At 43.1% G+C, this 14,584-nt stretch overlaps 1 protein-coding gene across 13 annotated transcripts in view; it reads left to right on the top strand.

Moving 5' to 3' along the window:
- Nucleotides 1–14,584, top strand: part of PRRC2C (proline rich coiled-coil 2C) — a 68,618-nt gene that overhangs the window by 32,003 nt on the left and 22,031 nt on the right. For 12 of the 13 annotated variants that reach the window (XM_033067765.2, XM_033067772.2, XM_033067770.2 and 9 more), the window contains exons 15-22: nucleotides 696–909; nucleotides 1,526–3,889; nucleotides 4,506–4,714; nucleotides 5,290–5,444; nucleotides 5,895–6,240; nucleotides 6,688–6,773; nucleotides 7,680–7,868; nucleotides 10,397–10,648. In XM_033067765.2, coding sequence (XP_032923656.1) covers nucleotides 696–909; nucleotides 1,526–3,889; nucleotides 4,506–4,714; nucleotides 5,290–5,444; nucleotides 5,895–6,240; nucleotides 6,688–6,773; nucleotides 7,680–7,868; nucleotides 10,397–10,648 — 3,815 coding nt within the window. The remainder of the gene's footprint in view (nucleotides 1–695; nucleotides 910–1,525; nucleotides 3,890–4,505; nucleotides 4,715–5,289; nucleotides 5,445–5,894; nucleotides 6,241–6,687; nucleotides 6,774–7,679; nucleotides 7,869–10,396; nucleotides 10,649–14,584) is intronic. The other variant, XM_033067768.2, reaches the window with a different exon arrangement.

The raw sequence follows: 14,584 nt of genomic DNA, 5'->3' as shown, positions 1-14,584 counted from the left end.
CACTTGGCACTACATTGCTTTCTAAAAAATCCCGTGAAACTTTGCTATTTTTAAATTACATATCAACAGCTCCAGAGTCTTAATAAATTTGTGGTTTCAGATTCTTCACCCTAAAAAGTCCTTTTTAATTTGTGGACTGACCATCTGATTTGCAGTTAGGGAAGCTCTTGGGCACAAATAATACAAGTCTGTTGTGTGATGTAATGGAGATCCCTGCCCAGCTAAAGAGCAAGGGAAAAAGGGTATCCTCAGTGGGTGCAAGGAATGAGTGGAGGAAATAGGCTAAGCAGAGATAGTGAAAACTACAGAATTTCTTTGAAATGGTGCAAGGGGGAAAAGCTGGAATAATAGAGTATAAAAAACTGCCTGTGCGTACACTCATCTTGCCTTTTGCCATTCAGATGTTAGAGCAGAAACTCCATCCATGAGTTTAGTGGGCCACAGGCCTGGTTCTTCCCATTGTAGTGAAAGAAGACACCTTTTTCCTTTTGTTGGTACAAGTGTTGAGTGTGATTTAGCCAGTCTGAGGTTGGCTGGCAGGGAATAGACTTTTGGTTTCAACACAGTCAAAGGGAAGGAGATCAGAGAAGACAGAAGAGCATTCCTTGGTATCTCCTTTGATTTTGTTTGTGTTGAGGTCAGTTTCTTTGCTAAAGTTAAATTAGTTTCAATTGTTGAACTTCCCTCTGCCACAGGAATTATGCCTCCCAAACCACTGATGAGAAGAGAGCAGCTGGAGGGCTCAGCAGCCGGGTCAGATTCGTTTGAGCACATGGCTCGCTCTGCGAGGGAGCACAGCGTGCCTCTGTCAGAGCCGCGCATGATGTGGGGCTCAGACCCCTACCCCCACGCAGAGTCCCAGCAGTCCACTTCTCCCCCCAAGGTCTTAGAAGAGCCTGATGATTTGAGGTAAGCCTCAGTTGTGCCACTCTGCAAGTCACACAGGTTGTAAAATGCAGTGTTGACTGACTAGGTTGTAGCTTCACACAGCACAGGAAAGGAGGAGTTGTGACTGGGGGATGCAGAGTGCTTGGTGCTGTTGTACCAAACAGAACACGTGCGTGTTCTGTAGACAATTAGAAAATTTACTCCTTGTTTAGGATCATGAGCCTAGATGAACGGTGTCTGCCAGAATATTTTGAATTTGCAGTTCTGTAGAACATTCCTGCAGTGTTCTCTGTTCCCCATTTGCTCTCTCTTCTCCCCATTTTAGAGACCTTTTGCCCGATGTGTATTTGTTTCAATAATGGTGTGTTAAGTACAAGTGCTATAAAGCAAAAGTCCCTTTTTGGCCTTTACTCCATGGTGAATGGTGAGGATTTTCCTCTGCTTCTTGGAAGTACTCAGAAATTATTTTGGCTCTGCTACCATCTGGATAATACTTGGCAGCTCCATTTAAAATTATTTCCTATTACTTCCCAGAGCAGACATGGATCCTTGATAGAAAATTATTTGATTTGAGTAATTATGTCTGAATAAACTTTTTTTCCCCACATGCTAATACTCTTAATTGCTTTCTGCTTAGGTCTGAGGCACACTTGGAGCAAGAACGAGTTGCTGTCCCTGCCAGTGCTTATCCTGTAGAACACAACCAGTTGGACTCTCATCCAAAGACAGAATTTTTCAGAGAATCAGGAGAGGTAGAGGTACAGAAGTTTCCAAGCAGGCCTTTGGAAGATGTACAACCTCTCCAAACTGACACACCTAACACAGCAGTTAATTTTGAAGGAGTGAGTGAGAAGGTCACACGTAGTTCTCCAGAAGAATTGGTGCCTGTGGGGGAAAGTCACTCTTCATTAAAGAGAAGCATTTCCCATGGTTCAAGTCACTCTCTAAAATCAGAAGAGCAGAGGAGTGAAACAGCAGCAAATATCCCTAAATTAAGTAACCGACCTCTTGAGGCAAAGGAGACAATTGAGAGACTTGAGATTAAACCGAAAAAAGAAATTTTGATCACTAATAGAACGTCAGAAGGACCAAAACCTGAGAAAACTTTCAAACCTAAGTCTGAAACAAGATGGGGTCCTAGACCAGGTTACGGCAGGCGAGACGAAGGTGGCGACAGACCAGTGAGAAGATCGGGTCCTATTAAGAAACCTGTGCTTAGGGATATGAAGGAAGAGCGTGAACAGAGAGAAGAGCGTGAGCAGAGAAAGGAGAGGGAAGGAGAAAAGACAGCTAGTGAAAAACCAGGCAAGCCTGAAAAAAGTGACAAAAAAGAAGCACCTCAAGTGCCACCGTCTCAGGCTGAGCCCGAGAGATCCGCCTCCAGCAGCACTCCTGTGGCTAAGAAGATAACCCAGGACGCTGCCCCAGCACCAGCAAGCCAGGAGAGCAGTCAGCCCGAGGCAGCAGCTAAAGCTGTGGTGCAGCCCCCTGCCCCTGCAGTCCAGCAGCAGCTCCCAGCTGCCCAGGCAGCCACTGGCCAGCTGCCCCCGGCCATCCCGCAGGCTCCGGCCGTCCCGCCGGCCGCTCAGCCCCCGCCCCATGCACAGCCCCCTGCTCCCGCCAGCAAGGAGGACAAGCAACCTGAGAAGGTGGTGAGCAAGGAGGTGGTGGAGAAACCACGCCTAGAAACCAGGCCTGTGAAAAGAGAGCCTGGCTTACCACCTAGGACATACTGGAAAGAGGCCAGGGATAGGGACTGGTTCCCAGATCAGGGCTACAGAGGCAGAGGTCGTGGCGAGTATTATTCTAGGGGCCGTAGCTACAGGGGTTCTTACGGAGGACGTGGTCGGGGCAGCAGAGGCCATAACAGAGAGTACCCACACTACAGAGATCCTAAGCCTAGATCAGAGCATGTGCCTTCAGGCCCTGTTAGGCAGAGAGAAGAGAGTGAAACTCGCAGTGAGAGTTCTGACTTTGAAGTAATCCCCAAACGGCGGCGCCAGCACGGCTCGGAGACAGATTCTGACAGCGAAGTGCACGAGAGTGCAAGTGACACCCTGCTCTCAGACAAAGACAGCATCATCAAGGGCAAGCACCCGAAAAGAGAAGAAAGAGCTGATGGCAAGAAACCGCCAAAGCCCCTGTCCTTCAAACCTGAGAACAATATAAGAGTAGACAACAGATCCCTAGAAAAAACATACATCAGAGATTATGAGAACAAGCCCAAACCAGGATTCCTTCCTAAAGGAGAGCCTTCTAGACGGGGCAGAGGGGGGATGTACCGACGGGGCGGCAGGGATCCCGGGGGACGTCCCCCACGTCCATCCACAATAAGGAGACCGGCCTACAGGGACAACCAGTGGAACCCCAGGCAAACAGAGATCATTAAACCAGAAGATGGGGAGCCTCCAAGAAGAAATGAGCATTATGGTCCTATACCAATTGATAAAAGACCTCCAAAATTTGAGAGGAAGTTTGATCCAAACAGAGAGAGGCCACGAAGACAGAGGCCTGCCCGACCTCCAAGGCAGGATAAGCCACCACGCTTCAGGCGCCTAAAAGAGAGAGAGGCAGCATCCAAAATCAGTGAGGTGGTGACCAGCTCCACAACGAGTGCCACAGTCAATAATGCAGTTAATGAGCCCTCCAACCCTGCTCTGGATGTGTCAGGAAGTAAGACACCAGACTTGTCCAACCAGAATTCTTCAGACCAGGCAAATGAAGAGTGGGAAACAGCTTCGGAAAGCAGCGACTTCAATGAGAGGCGGGAAAGGGATGAGAAGAAAACAGCAGATGCAGCAGCACAGGTTGCTGCAAAGGCAGGAGAAAACGCTGGAGCTCCAAAAAGGGAAATAGCCAAGAGAAGCTTCTCTAGTCAGCGGCCTGGAATAGACCGTCAGAACCGACGTGGCAACAACGGGCCAGCCAAGCCAGGGAGGAATTTCTCAGGGCCCCGGAGTGAAAGGCGCAGTGGTCCTCCTCCCAGAAGTGGAAAAAGAGGGTGAGTACCCAGCCCCTGTGAGGAGGCACACAGGGTGATGGTCTTCTGTAGTCCTCTTGTGGCTTGAAACCATGAGCAGTTAGTTTAGATCTGCAGAGTGGTAGAAAAGACACTGCTGCCTGCACCCGTGGCTCTGTACTTCCTGTTTTTTCTGTTCATGTACAGATGCCTGGAACCTGAAACTGAGGGAAGTGTTCTTGTATGCACAATGCTAAAAAAGCCTGATTTTTAAAAATTACAGTACTGTTTCTGCACTGAGCTATGTTTCTCAAGATTTGGATGCAAGCAGAAATGTTCATGTTCATTTATAAGTTGCTGCATTGCATTTTAGATCAATCACCAAACCCAAACAAGCAGGTTGAGAAATGCTTACCATTTAGACTAAAATTGATGTTTCCATATGCTTAATTTGATGGAAAATTCAGCAGGGCATTTGATATTTCCCCAAAACAGCTTTTGCTTTTGAGCTTCTCATTAGGAGCTGAAGGTAAAAAGTCTGGACCCTCTAAGAAATCCCTAAACACTTACAGCCCTACAGTGGGGTCTGAATTAGGCTGTTGGCTCCATCCTGATGATTCTCTGTGGCTTAATGTTCAAATGTTCTCTTCTGCCACAGGCCATTTGAAGAGCAGGCAGCACCTGTGCCTGGTGTTGATCCCGCCAATGGCAACTCTTTACATCAGGAGGATGGAGGTGTCGCTGCTGCAGGACAGAAGGCCACCAAGGATGCAAGTGGCAAAAAGAGAGAAGAGCCAAAGGCTGGTCCAAAGAAGCCTAAGGAAAAAGTGGATGCCTTGTCTCAATTTGATCTTAATAATTATGCAAGTATGTATTGATAATATCCTAATAATTTTTGATCGTTTGCTAGTTTTGTTGCATATAGAGCTAGATGTTTGAAAACTTTTAAAAAGGGGATTGTTTAAAGCACCAGAATAGTGTTGAGCATTGCTATCTTTGTGATACTAATAATGTATGTGCCTCTAAAAGGTCTTAATCATGTGTTAGGTGTAGATGAGAACAATTTTATACAATCATAACCTTTCATTCCTACCATTCTCCATCACATTCTCATAATTAGTTAATTTTCAAAAGTAAAGGCAGTGCTTATCACTGCTAAGCTTAGACCTGATATCTGGGAGGGCTGTTCATTATTGTTGCTGTGTTTTAATAATTTCCTGGAGAATCTGGTACAGGAAGCTCCAGTTTTAAAATTCTTAAATATGAACTCCTTGCCTTTGAGCTGAGCAGCAGAGCACTTGGCAAGCAGAAGCTTGCCATTGATCAGGGCCCCCATCTGTGTCTGTGGGGAAGTAACTTCCACTCCAAAGCCAATTTGGGCTTGGTGCATTGCACCTGAAGCTGTTGAAACAGCAGCATCTATACCTTTCCTTTTCCTATAGGTGTTGTGATCATTGATGATCACCCTGAAGTGACAGTAGTTGAAGACTCCCAATCTAACTTGAATGATGATGGTTTCACAGAAGTGGTGTCTAAGAAGCAGCAAAAACGCTTGCAAGATGAAGAGCGCAGAAAGAAGGAAGAACAAACAGTGCAGGTACAAGACCAGCATTTCTAGTGGGGAAAAAGCTGCTTGCATTACTGGGAATGTTGTCAAGGGTGCAAAACTTCTTTCCAAAAAAGCCGTATTTCCTCCTTCTAAATGTAACTACTTAGTTATATTTAATATTTAAGTCATTCACATTTAGTAAATAAAAATTAATTTTTATTTAGTCACCTTGGGATTCTGTACATATCAATTGGGCACTGTCAGGCAGGTGGAATTGGCAAGCTGATAAAAAACCATTTTTCATACTTTGATAAAGATTTACCCTATTGCTTGTATATCAGTTGATTCCAGGAAGAAAATGGATGAGAAATCATTGTTCCTGTGTTTAAATCCGCCCCCCTCCCCCAAAGAAATCCTGTAAGGCTGGGTTAATCAGTTTGCTTTTTGCACTCTATAGTTGCTGTCTGCTGGAAGAATAAAATTTACTTCTCCTTACAGGTTTGGACCAAAAAGGGATCAAGCGAAAAAGGCCGAGGTCAGAATTCCAAGCTGCCCCCCAGATTTGCCAAAAAGCAGCAACAGCAGCAGGCAGCAGCTGCAGCTGCACAGCAGGCACAGGCTCAGGCACAAGCTCAGGCTCAGCCTCCCTGCCCAGCACAGTCTCCAGCCCAGGCACAGGCTCCTGTTGCAGCACAAAGCCAGGCTGCAGGAGGGACAGCCAGCGCAGACTACACCGTGTCAGGCAAAGTCCTGCAGAACACCCAGCCTCACAACGGCCTGGGAGCTGAATTATGGGACAACAAAGTGCCTCCTACAGCAGTTCTGAATGACATCTCCAAAAAATGTAAGTGCTAGGTGATGGGTTTGAGGTGGGGGCAAGCAAGCATGGTGTTAGAGAAAACTGGTTGTCAGCTCTGGTTGTCTTTTCACCTGCAGATGGACTCTGCACAGGGAATGAGGGCAGCATACCCAAGTGCAGCATAGTAACCTCCAAAAAGAGGGTTTTGCACTATAATATTAGTATTTCATGTTACTGTCTTCTTGGCTCACAAGAAATGAGCAGCTGTCACTCCCTTAAGGAGTCTGTTTTGTCCACTTGGTGATTGTTCCAGACATGATAATTGCCCCACTTGAAAGCAGCTGAATAGATAGCACATTTTTAACCACTGAATGGGTTAATTAAAGCTTATTTACTCAAGACATTGTAGTTTAATTCTCTGTCAATCGATATATTGATTTGAATGCCTCTAGCAACATTCAGGGTTTTTTTAACTCTTTTCTTAATTGCCAGTGGGACCCATTAGCCCACCTCAGCCACCTTCAGTCAGTGCCTGGAACAAGCCTCTGACATCTTTTGGTTCAGCTCCATCTCCAGAGGTAAGAATGAGGGGAAGAAGAGCAGCTGTGTGTGAAGCTTGCCCAAATTGTATCTCATTGGGGTTGGGTACAGGTTATCCATTTATCCAGGAGTGCAAATACTTAAACTAATGTGTGTAGAATTGCATGAAGTCAGGAGATAGCACAGAAGCATGGTGGTTTTATAATTGCAGCATGGAAAAGTTATAATAACTTTTGATAATAACTCAGCCATTCACAGATTCTATTGATAGATGTTATTCATTGCATTTCCAGAATGCTGCCCAGGTTGCCTGTTTGTGTAAGGTTCAGTAATGTGGACAGAAACAGGATTTCTACAAGGAACTAAAGGGGTTTTGTGCTCCTTAAATTGGAGATGCAAAAAGCAGTCAATGCTTTCTGTTTGTATTATCTGTGGGTATTCCCATGGAATTTACATAGCCTTAAATTTAACATTTAAAGTGCTGTAGTTTTACTTTCCTGGTACTTTTTTGGACTTAATTGTTTTAATTGGCAAGAATGTTGAGACAACTGTTGTAGGAGACCATTTGAACTGCACAAGAGATCTGTAAATACTTTTATATTTCTTACTGTTTCTCTTGAATTAAGTTTTGAACTTCCCACAGAGTATTGTGAGCCTGAATATGAATTGCACTCATTCCTCTTCGTCTTGATGGTGTTTACATATTTCTTCACTGCATTTTTTTTGAGCTCCTTTAACAATAGTGACTTGGAGGAGGAAGTGTACATTCAGATATTGTTTATTCTTGCAAATCTGTTGCAGTCACGAATGTACCTCTGGCAAAAGATAAAAGTACTCTTCCAGTGGTTTTCAGCTAAGCATGTTTTGTGCTCTTCTCTGAGCCATTGTCATTGTACTGATCGTGAAATTTTTCAGAATGGGTTAAGTGTTTGCTTTTTAACCAGGGGACAAAGCCTGGACAAGAAGGTGGAGTTGATCTTGGTATAGAAACCATTCAGTTTGGAGCCCCAGCTTCCAGTGGCAGTGACAATGAAGTTGGTCCTGTGCTTTCTGAGAAGTCCACTGACAAATTACCAGAACCCAAAGAGCAGAGACAGAAACAGCCCCGGGCTGGACCCATCAAAGCACAAAAGGTAAAAGGTCATCATTTCAGTACAAACTTGTAAACTGAAGCTCAGTCAAAAAAGGGTTACAAATATCAGAATGGAATATTTACTGAGTTAGGACTAGACCCATAAAAATTGCATTCCCTTTTTATATTTCCTAAAACAATCAGCAAGGTGGTTCTTTCAGAGAGAATATGCAAGGCAATTAAACAGCATCCTAGCCCAGCAGAGACTGGTTTTGTGTTTGGGGCCAAGGATGGGAGTATGGATTTTTGATAACTTTGTTGGGAAACTCTGGATGTGGTGGAGTGCTTTGGTTTTGTTTGTAGGTTGGGTTTTCTGTTTTTTCTTGAGCTTGCTTCAGTGTGGCCTTGAGAGCTGTTTGGAAGCAGCATTGCAGTGCTGTGTCTGCAGGTGCAGTGGCTCTTCCTACCTTGCCCCCTTCAAGTGATGAATGGTGCCCTGCTTAGCTTTGTAGCCAGGTTTTCAGTTGGTCAGTAGATGAAGCTGCAGAAAAAGAAGTGTTTTGAGGGAAAGGAGCAATGTTAGAGGCACTAGTTTGAGGTCTTCAATACAAATGCACAGATGTCTGAATAATTACATTTTTTGCAGCTGATACTAAATAGTTAATCAAACTTATATCAGCTTAAAAATTAAGTGTTGCTTGCCTTCCAGTGATTTTCTGTTATTTCCACCTCCAGTGCACACAAATCTGTGCATCACCAGCACTCAGCACCAGCTTCTAATTCTCAGAAAGAGAAGGTTATAGCAGATAAACTTGTCTGGTGACTTAGAGCATCAGCTATTCCAGTCCCTCTTGATGTCTGAGATTTGGCAGCAGTCCTGATGTAATTACAAGCCCTTTGGTCTCTCTAGAAGAGTGGTTGTTTCTTTGTGTTGGTTATTTAGGTTTTGGTTGTTGGTTGGGTTTTTCCCCCCCTCCAAAAAAAGAGCTGAAATCTGAAAGTTCAGTCACACACAGAACTAATTTAACTTCTGCTGTATGAGGCACTGAGTGGATATGCTGCAGTTCATAGCTTTCATTGCAGAATATAAAACCTGTTCAACAGAGAAATATGCATTGATTAAAACTGGTGGTGAATGGCAGTAACCCATGTCTCACATACACTGCAGCATGCCTAAAACTGCCCAGTAAAATCACTTTCAGATACTGAACTCCAAAGTTAAATATATATACAGACATCTGCTTGACACTGTGTAGAAAATTCCTTTTTTCTGCTTGTTTAGAGCTATCAAGACTTAGGCAGATTTTGTTGAAGGACACATATGTGACTAAATAGTAAATGCATTGGAGGAAAATATTTTTTACATTCCTTTGAGGTGGCTATAAATCTTTTTAACTGTCTTGATGACAGAAAATCTCAATAAACAATCCTCACCCACCCTCCTCTGTGGTTATATTGTTTACTGTGAAGCCTAAATGCAAGTTTATGTTCAGGACTGGAGGTTGATATTGTTGAATTCATCTGGGCAATGTGACCATACTTGAAACAAAGCAATTTACCTTTCCAAGGCAAAGTGTGAAGGTTTAAGTGACTGAAGGGATTTTATTCTCTCTAAACTATTAGGGGAAAAAAATTATTTGGGGTGAGGTGAGCCTGATGCTCCTGATTGCAGCATTTCAGACCTCAGGCATTTGCTTCTACTGGTTCCTCCCTTCCCTCTGCAAGCCACTCTCTGCTGGCCTCCTGAGAGTATCAAATCCTTTGGGAAACTCCACCTTCCCCAAAACCATAATATTTTAGAGAGTCTTCATCCTCTCCTGAAATAGCTGGTTTGTATTGACAAAAACAATTGCCAGCAGCTTCTGTCTTTCCACTACCAAAGCTGAAGTAACTGGATTTTCAGGGCTGCCTTGAAGGGATTTTTGTGCTGCTCAGTAGTGAAGTGGGCTGAGAGTCTCGGCCAGAAAGGATGTGACTGTTGAAACAGCAGAGCATTCAGGTTCCCTAGGGCCCTTCATTCTGCTGTAATTCAGCTGCACAAAAAACCTGCTGAATTGCAGCAGTGATCCAGCCATGGTGTCTGCAATATAATGCAACACTTGTGTGTAGGTGTTTTATTTTTTCTGGATCCCCTTAGCGATCATTTTCCAGGGAAAAATGCTGCCAACATCCAGAGGTCAAGATAATTTCCAATAAAGGTAGAGTCTTCTGTTCTAGTTTCCTGGGGCCCCATAAAATCCTGCATCTCTGAAAACAAAAATAACCTGTAGATACACAAAGTCATGTGGTTTCTGTATTGTTTGTGCTTTTCTTGTAAGGACAGTCAAACTGACGTTTTGTATTTTGTTTGAACTCTGCCGCTTCACATTAAAGAAATCATTGCTTGAAAACAATAGTTTAGATTCTTAATGTTCAAAATCAATGCATTTCACCTATCACTAGCTTAGTCTCAAATTCCGTATCTGATAGAAAATGCTTCCCATTGGAAAGCTTTGTTATGTTTAGACAATGACTTTTAGCATGTTAAAGTATTTTTGTTGGATAGGACACAGAGAGGAAGGCGTGACTGACAAATTAACACTGACTTAGCTTCCAGACTTGAGCCCGGTAGAAAACAAAGAGTATAAACCCGGTCCTATTGGCAAAGAGCGCTCTTTAAAGAACAGGAAGGTGAAGGATGCCCAGCAGGGAGAGCCTGAGGGACAGGAGAAGCCATCTCCCACCTCTGTCAGGAGCCCAGAACCTGTCACTACAAAGGAGACCAAAGCAGCGAGCGAGCTGAGCACGGAGATAGGAACGATGATATCTGTGTCTGCTCCAGAGTTTGGGACAAACACAAAGGTAAGAGAAATACTGCCAGAAGAAATGCAATAAAATATTACTGAGCACTGTATGTGAAATGTGATTACAGTGAGGTGGTTGGTACTTGGCTGCCTGCTGGTGGTGCTTGGAGCCCACTGAGTAGCAGATAGGAAACATTGGTACTGCTTGAATTCAAAAGTGCCACAGAGACTTGCTGTCCTGTCACACCCCTGAGCACAGACTAGCTTGGAAGTCTGCTCTGCTGAATGGGAGAACTCAGTACTGAGCACTGCTGTGCAGAGTGGCACTGGAGCCTGGTGTAGGCAGAGTGTGTAGCTCAGATCAGTGTGATGTATGCAAGATGACTTCAGCAGAGAAGTCATGTGCATGATTGCTGGTTGAGTGTATGGATGACCTCAAGCTGTGAATTAAGTGCTGTTCTGTGAAAAATAGAAATCTCTAAACTAGGAGAGTGCTAGAGCTTTGGATAAGGCTTGTTCTGTTTCCCTAAATGGTCATGTATATTCTCTTGGCTTGGATGTTGTCTAGATATTCCTTTCAGAACTTCGCAATATTTAGGACTCATCATAGTCCCGTGTTTTCTTTCTAACTGCTCAGCAGTGAGATGGTGATCTGGTATTGGGATTCACTGTTCTGCAGCTCAGTTCTTAGATGTGGCTGCAAAACATCCCCAGAGGCATCTCCTTCCTGCCTGTGTCTTGAGCAAGTACTCTGATTGTCAGCTCTCAAATGTAAAGAAGCTATGCAGTTTGAGTAGCTACTCCTTAATAGTTACACCTGCTTTGTTAAAGGAAAAATATTCCTTGTGGGTTTGAAATAGCAGTTTTCTAAGTGTAAACTCAGGTTGCCTGCTGTCTCAACCATCCTGGTCTTAAGCAGAAATCTTCTGATGGCATTTAGAACTGATCTTCTTTAAGAGTTACATTAAGAGTTGAAGAATATGAAGTGGGGATCACTTCCATTTCATCTTTGTCACCCACAACTAGGAAACAAACCCCAAAACAAAGGACAGCTTTGGCAGCTTTTTGCCAAAAGATAGTGTCTCAAGGAAGTGCTGCTACAGAGCAAGTGTTAGAGAGGATATTTTGTTTAGCATGGAACCAGCTGCAGGCTTAAGAAAATTCAGTGCGGGGATTTCTCATCCTTCCTGACATTTTCCATCTTGTAGGTAGATGTGAGTGGTTTATGTTCATACCAGAAATTGATGCAGTGTCCTCGTGTGAGAATCAGAAGTGTAGATCAGTAAACAGCAGCTTGCTCAGGTGTTTGTATCCTGTGCTTCCCAAAGTCCCACACACTCCTGTGACCAGAGCTCAAGGCAGGAGAAGAGGCTTCTCCTAAGCCACAAACAGAATGGGACGCACAGCTTTGATTACTGCAGACTGACTCAATGTAGTCAGGTAACTCTGCTAAAATCAGCAGAATTTCCTCTCTGCAGTTGTGTTTTTGAAGTATGAGCTTTTCAAAAGGGAAGTGTGGACTTTGTGCCAGTCTAGGTTTAGTTTAACGTGTGTTGCCAAAGTTCTTTGGACTAAGTACTAAAGCACCAAGACTCTGTGTTCTGGAAGGAAGACCAGAGTTGAAAGAAGCTTTCCAGTTTGTGCTGCATGTGAAAATTGTCAATAATTTCCTTACGGGGTGGTTGCTTAAAGAAGCTTTTAATAATAGGCTTAAATACTTGTCTTAACAGCACCAGGTTTGCTTTTAAATTCCTTTGCTAGGAATAGTTCCTGAGGCAGTAGTAAGTTGCTTTTTCTAGGAAAGAAGTGGAAGTTGAAACAATATAGTTACATCTCTTGAATGTCAACCAACAACCTGCAAATTTATTGGATAAGATAACCTTCATCTAGGTTTTGCAGGATTAAATGTGCAATAAATGTCCCTTCTTTTTGAAGAGGCTTTTAAAAGGGGTTCAAATACTGCTCCAGCCTTGGAGTTCTTGTACTGGTGTACATTGCAATTGCTTTTTCTTGTCTTGATACTCTTTCCATTGCTAGTTCATGAGGGGAGAGGTGTTGACATCTTTAACCTGTTGTTTCAGTGTCAAATATTGAAATTTTGGCAAACCTCAATGGCTTTTCTTTTGATAGTCTTAAACATCCCTCTCAGAGATTACTGCTCAGCTTCCAGCAAGGCATGCTTGTGATGTGTTTGGTGATTTAAATGTCTGTAAAAGCCAGCTGTCCTCCCTCAGAAGCTTTGTGAGACTACCCCATCCATTCCAAAATAAATATCTTGATAAGTGCATGTGCATTTAATCATACAAGACTGCTTGAAACTGTATAAATATAAATGATCTCCTACAGTGAGATGTTTAAGTTCAGTCCATAAGTATGATGCTCAGAAGCCATTGCAGCTGTTTCTCTTGGATTTTGCAGTATTTTTGTAGTGAAGGCAATCTGATGTGCAAGTTTCTGAATTGGGTAAAACATCTTGACCCTTGCCTTTTTTCCCAGCCTTCCACTTGAACCTAACAGATCCCAGGAACATCAGTACCTGGTTGTGGACACCAGTGAAGTATTTGGACAGGTAGCAACAGCTGTGTCTTACAGATCATGTCTAAAAGGACACACAGACTGATTTTCTGAAGATTTTGAGTGTATTTCAAGCTCTAATTTGAATGATTTATGTAAATCAGGAACAAATCAAATAGCTAATTAATCTCATAAAATAGCCTGATCCTTTACAGCAAGGTCAGCCCTGAAATCTGCTTTGTTCATCAAATCACCTGAGGTTTTGTCATCTCTTCTTTTTGAAGGAGGCAGTTACAGAAAGTCTGCCTGTTCTTTTTCTTCAGGTTTAAACAATTTGTAGAGAAGTCCTAAAAAGCATAAACCTGAGCTTTTTGCTTTAGCTGTTACTAGTTTATAATGAAGCAATCAGTTGGTTTCTTCAGTCAGATGTACAGGAGAATCACTGCTTTAACTGAATTACAAAAACTTGTGGTGATAAGCCACATCTAACAGGAAATGTTATGGAGGTTATACCAGGAAATGAAGTATGGAGATTAATCTACAATTTCTGGGGTGGTGTTCATGTGGTTACTGCATTGTCTTGTGTGCATGTTCAGCACATAAACCACCCTTGTGCTTCAGCATGGCACATCACTTGTGAGGGCACCAGTGCTGGTACAGTGGGTTGGGTTTAATTCTAGTGAAAAAACTCTTTGTGTGCTGTGAGTTTGCAAATGAAGAAAGTTAGCAGTAGTCGTGATCCATCTCCTTTCATAAGGAATTTCATTGCTGAAACCCTGAAAAAATGCATCCGAACCTCAAAGGAAGTTTAATAAAAAAATGCTTCCTTTTTCTTATGCAGTGATGCATCCTTAAAAAAATCTGGAGCCATTTAATTACTTCATTAGAAGGCCTTTGTGATTAAAGCAGCCTCGTGTGCTTGCCTTGTCCTACCCAGATGAAGTTTGCCTGTTGGAGTCCAGTGCAAATGTGCAGCTTGCAGTTCGGTGGTTGGGATTGTGGGAAGCACCATGCATCTTGTATTTCACCAGTTTAACAAGCAAAAGAAGTAAATAAATGGAGAAAAGAGTTCTCTATTTTCTTCAGAAATTATAAAAATAAATCACTGTGCACATTGTCTTCTCTCACCGTGTTAAGGTTTAGCTTGTTCTGGTCTTTTACCAAAATGAGCTCATCCTTTTTAGAAGGATTCTTTGTCATTTGTCAGTTAGTATCTCAGTGCTCTAATTGCTTTTTTAGAGGCATTGCCACAGGCCTGAGGAGTAAATTGAGTGTGCACTTTTTTAATAGCTTATCGTCCTACTGGTTGGATGCAATTAAACAAGCATTATATGGTTGGTGTCTTCAAAATCATTATGGGTTGGCAAGTCTGGACACTCAATAGCAGTTCTGCTGATTTGTCCTTCAGTTCTTTTGTGGTGGTTGGTTCTGTAAAGGTGATGGAGCCTTTCCTGGGCTTCAGGGATGTAAAACCAGACAA

The sequence above is a fragment of the Catharus ustulatus genome, chromosome 9, assembly GCF_009819885.2.
Source record: "Catharus ustulatus isolate bCatUst1 chromosome 9, bCatUst1.pri.v2, whole genome shotgun sequence".
Classification (NCBI taxonomy): domain Eukaryota; kingdom Metazoa; phylum Chordata; class Aves; order Passeriformes; family Turdidae; genus Catharus; species Catharus ustulatus.
Note: the sequence above shows the minus strand (reverse complement) of the source record. Positions and strands in the feature narration are given on the sequence as shown.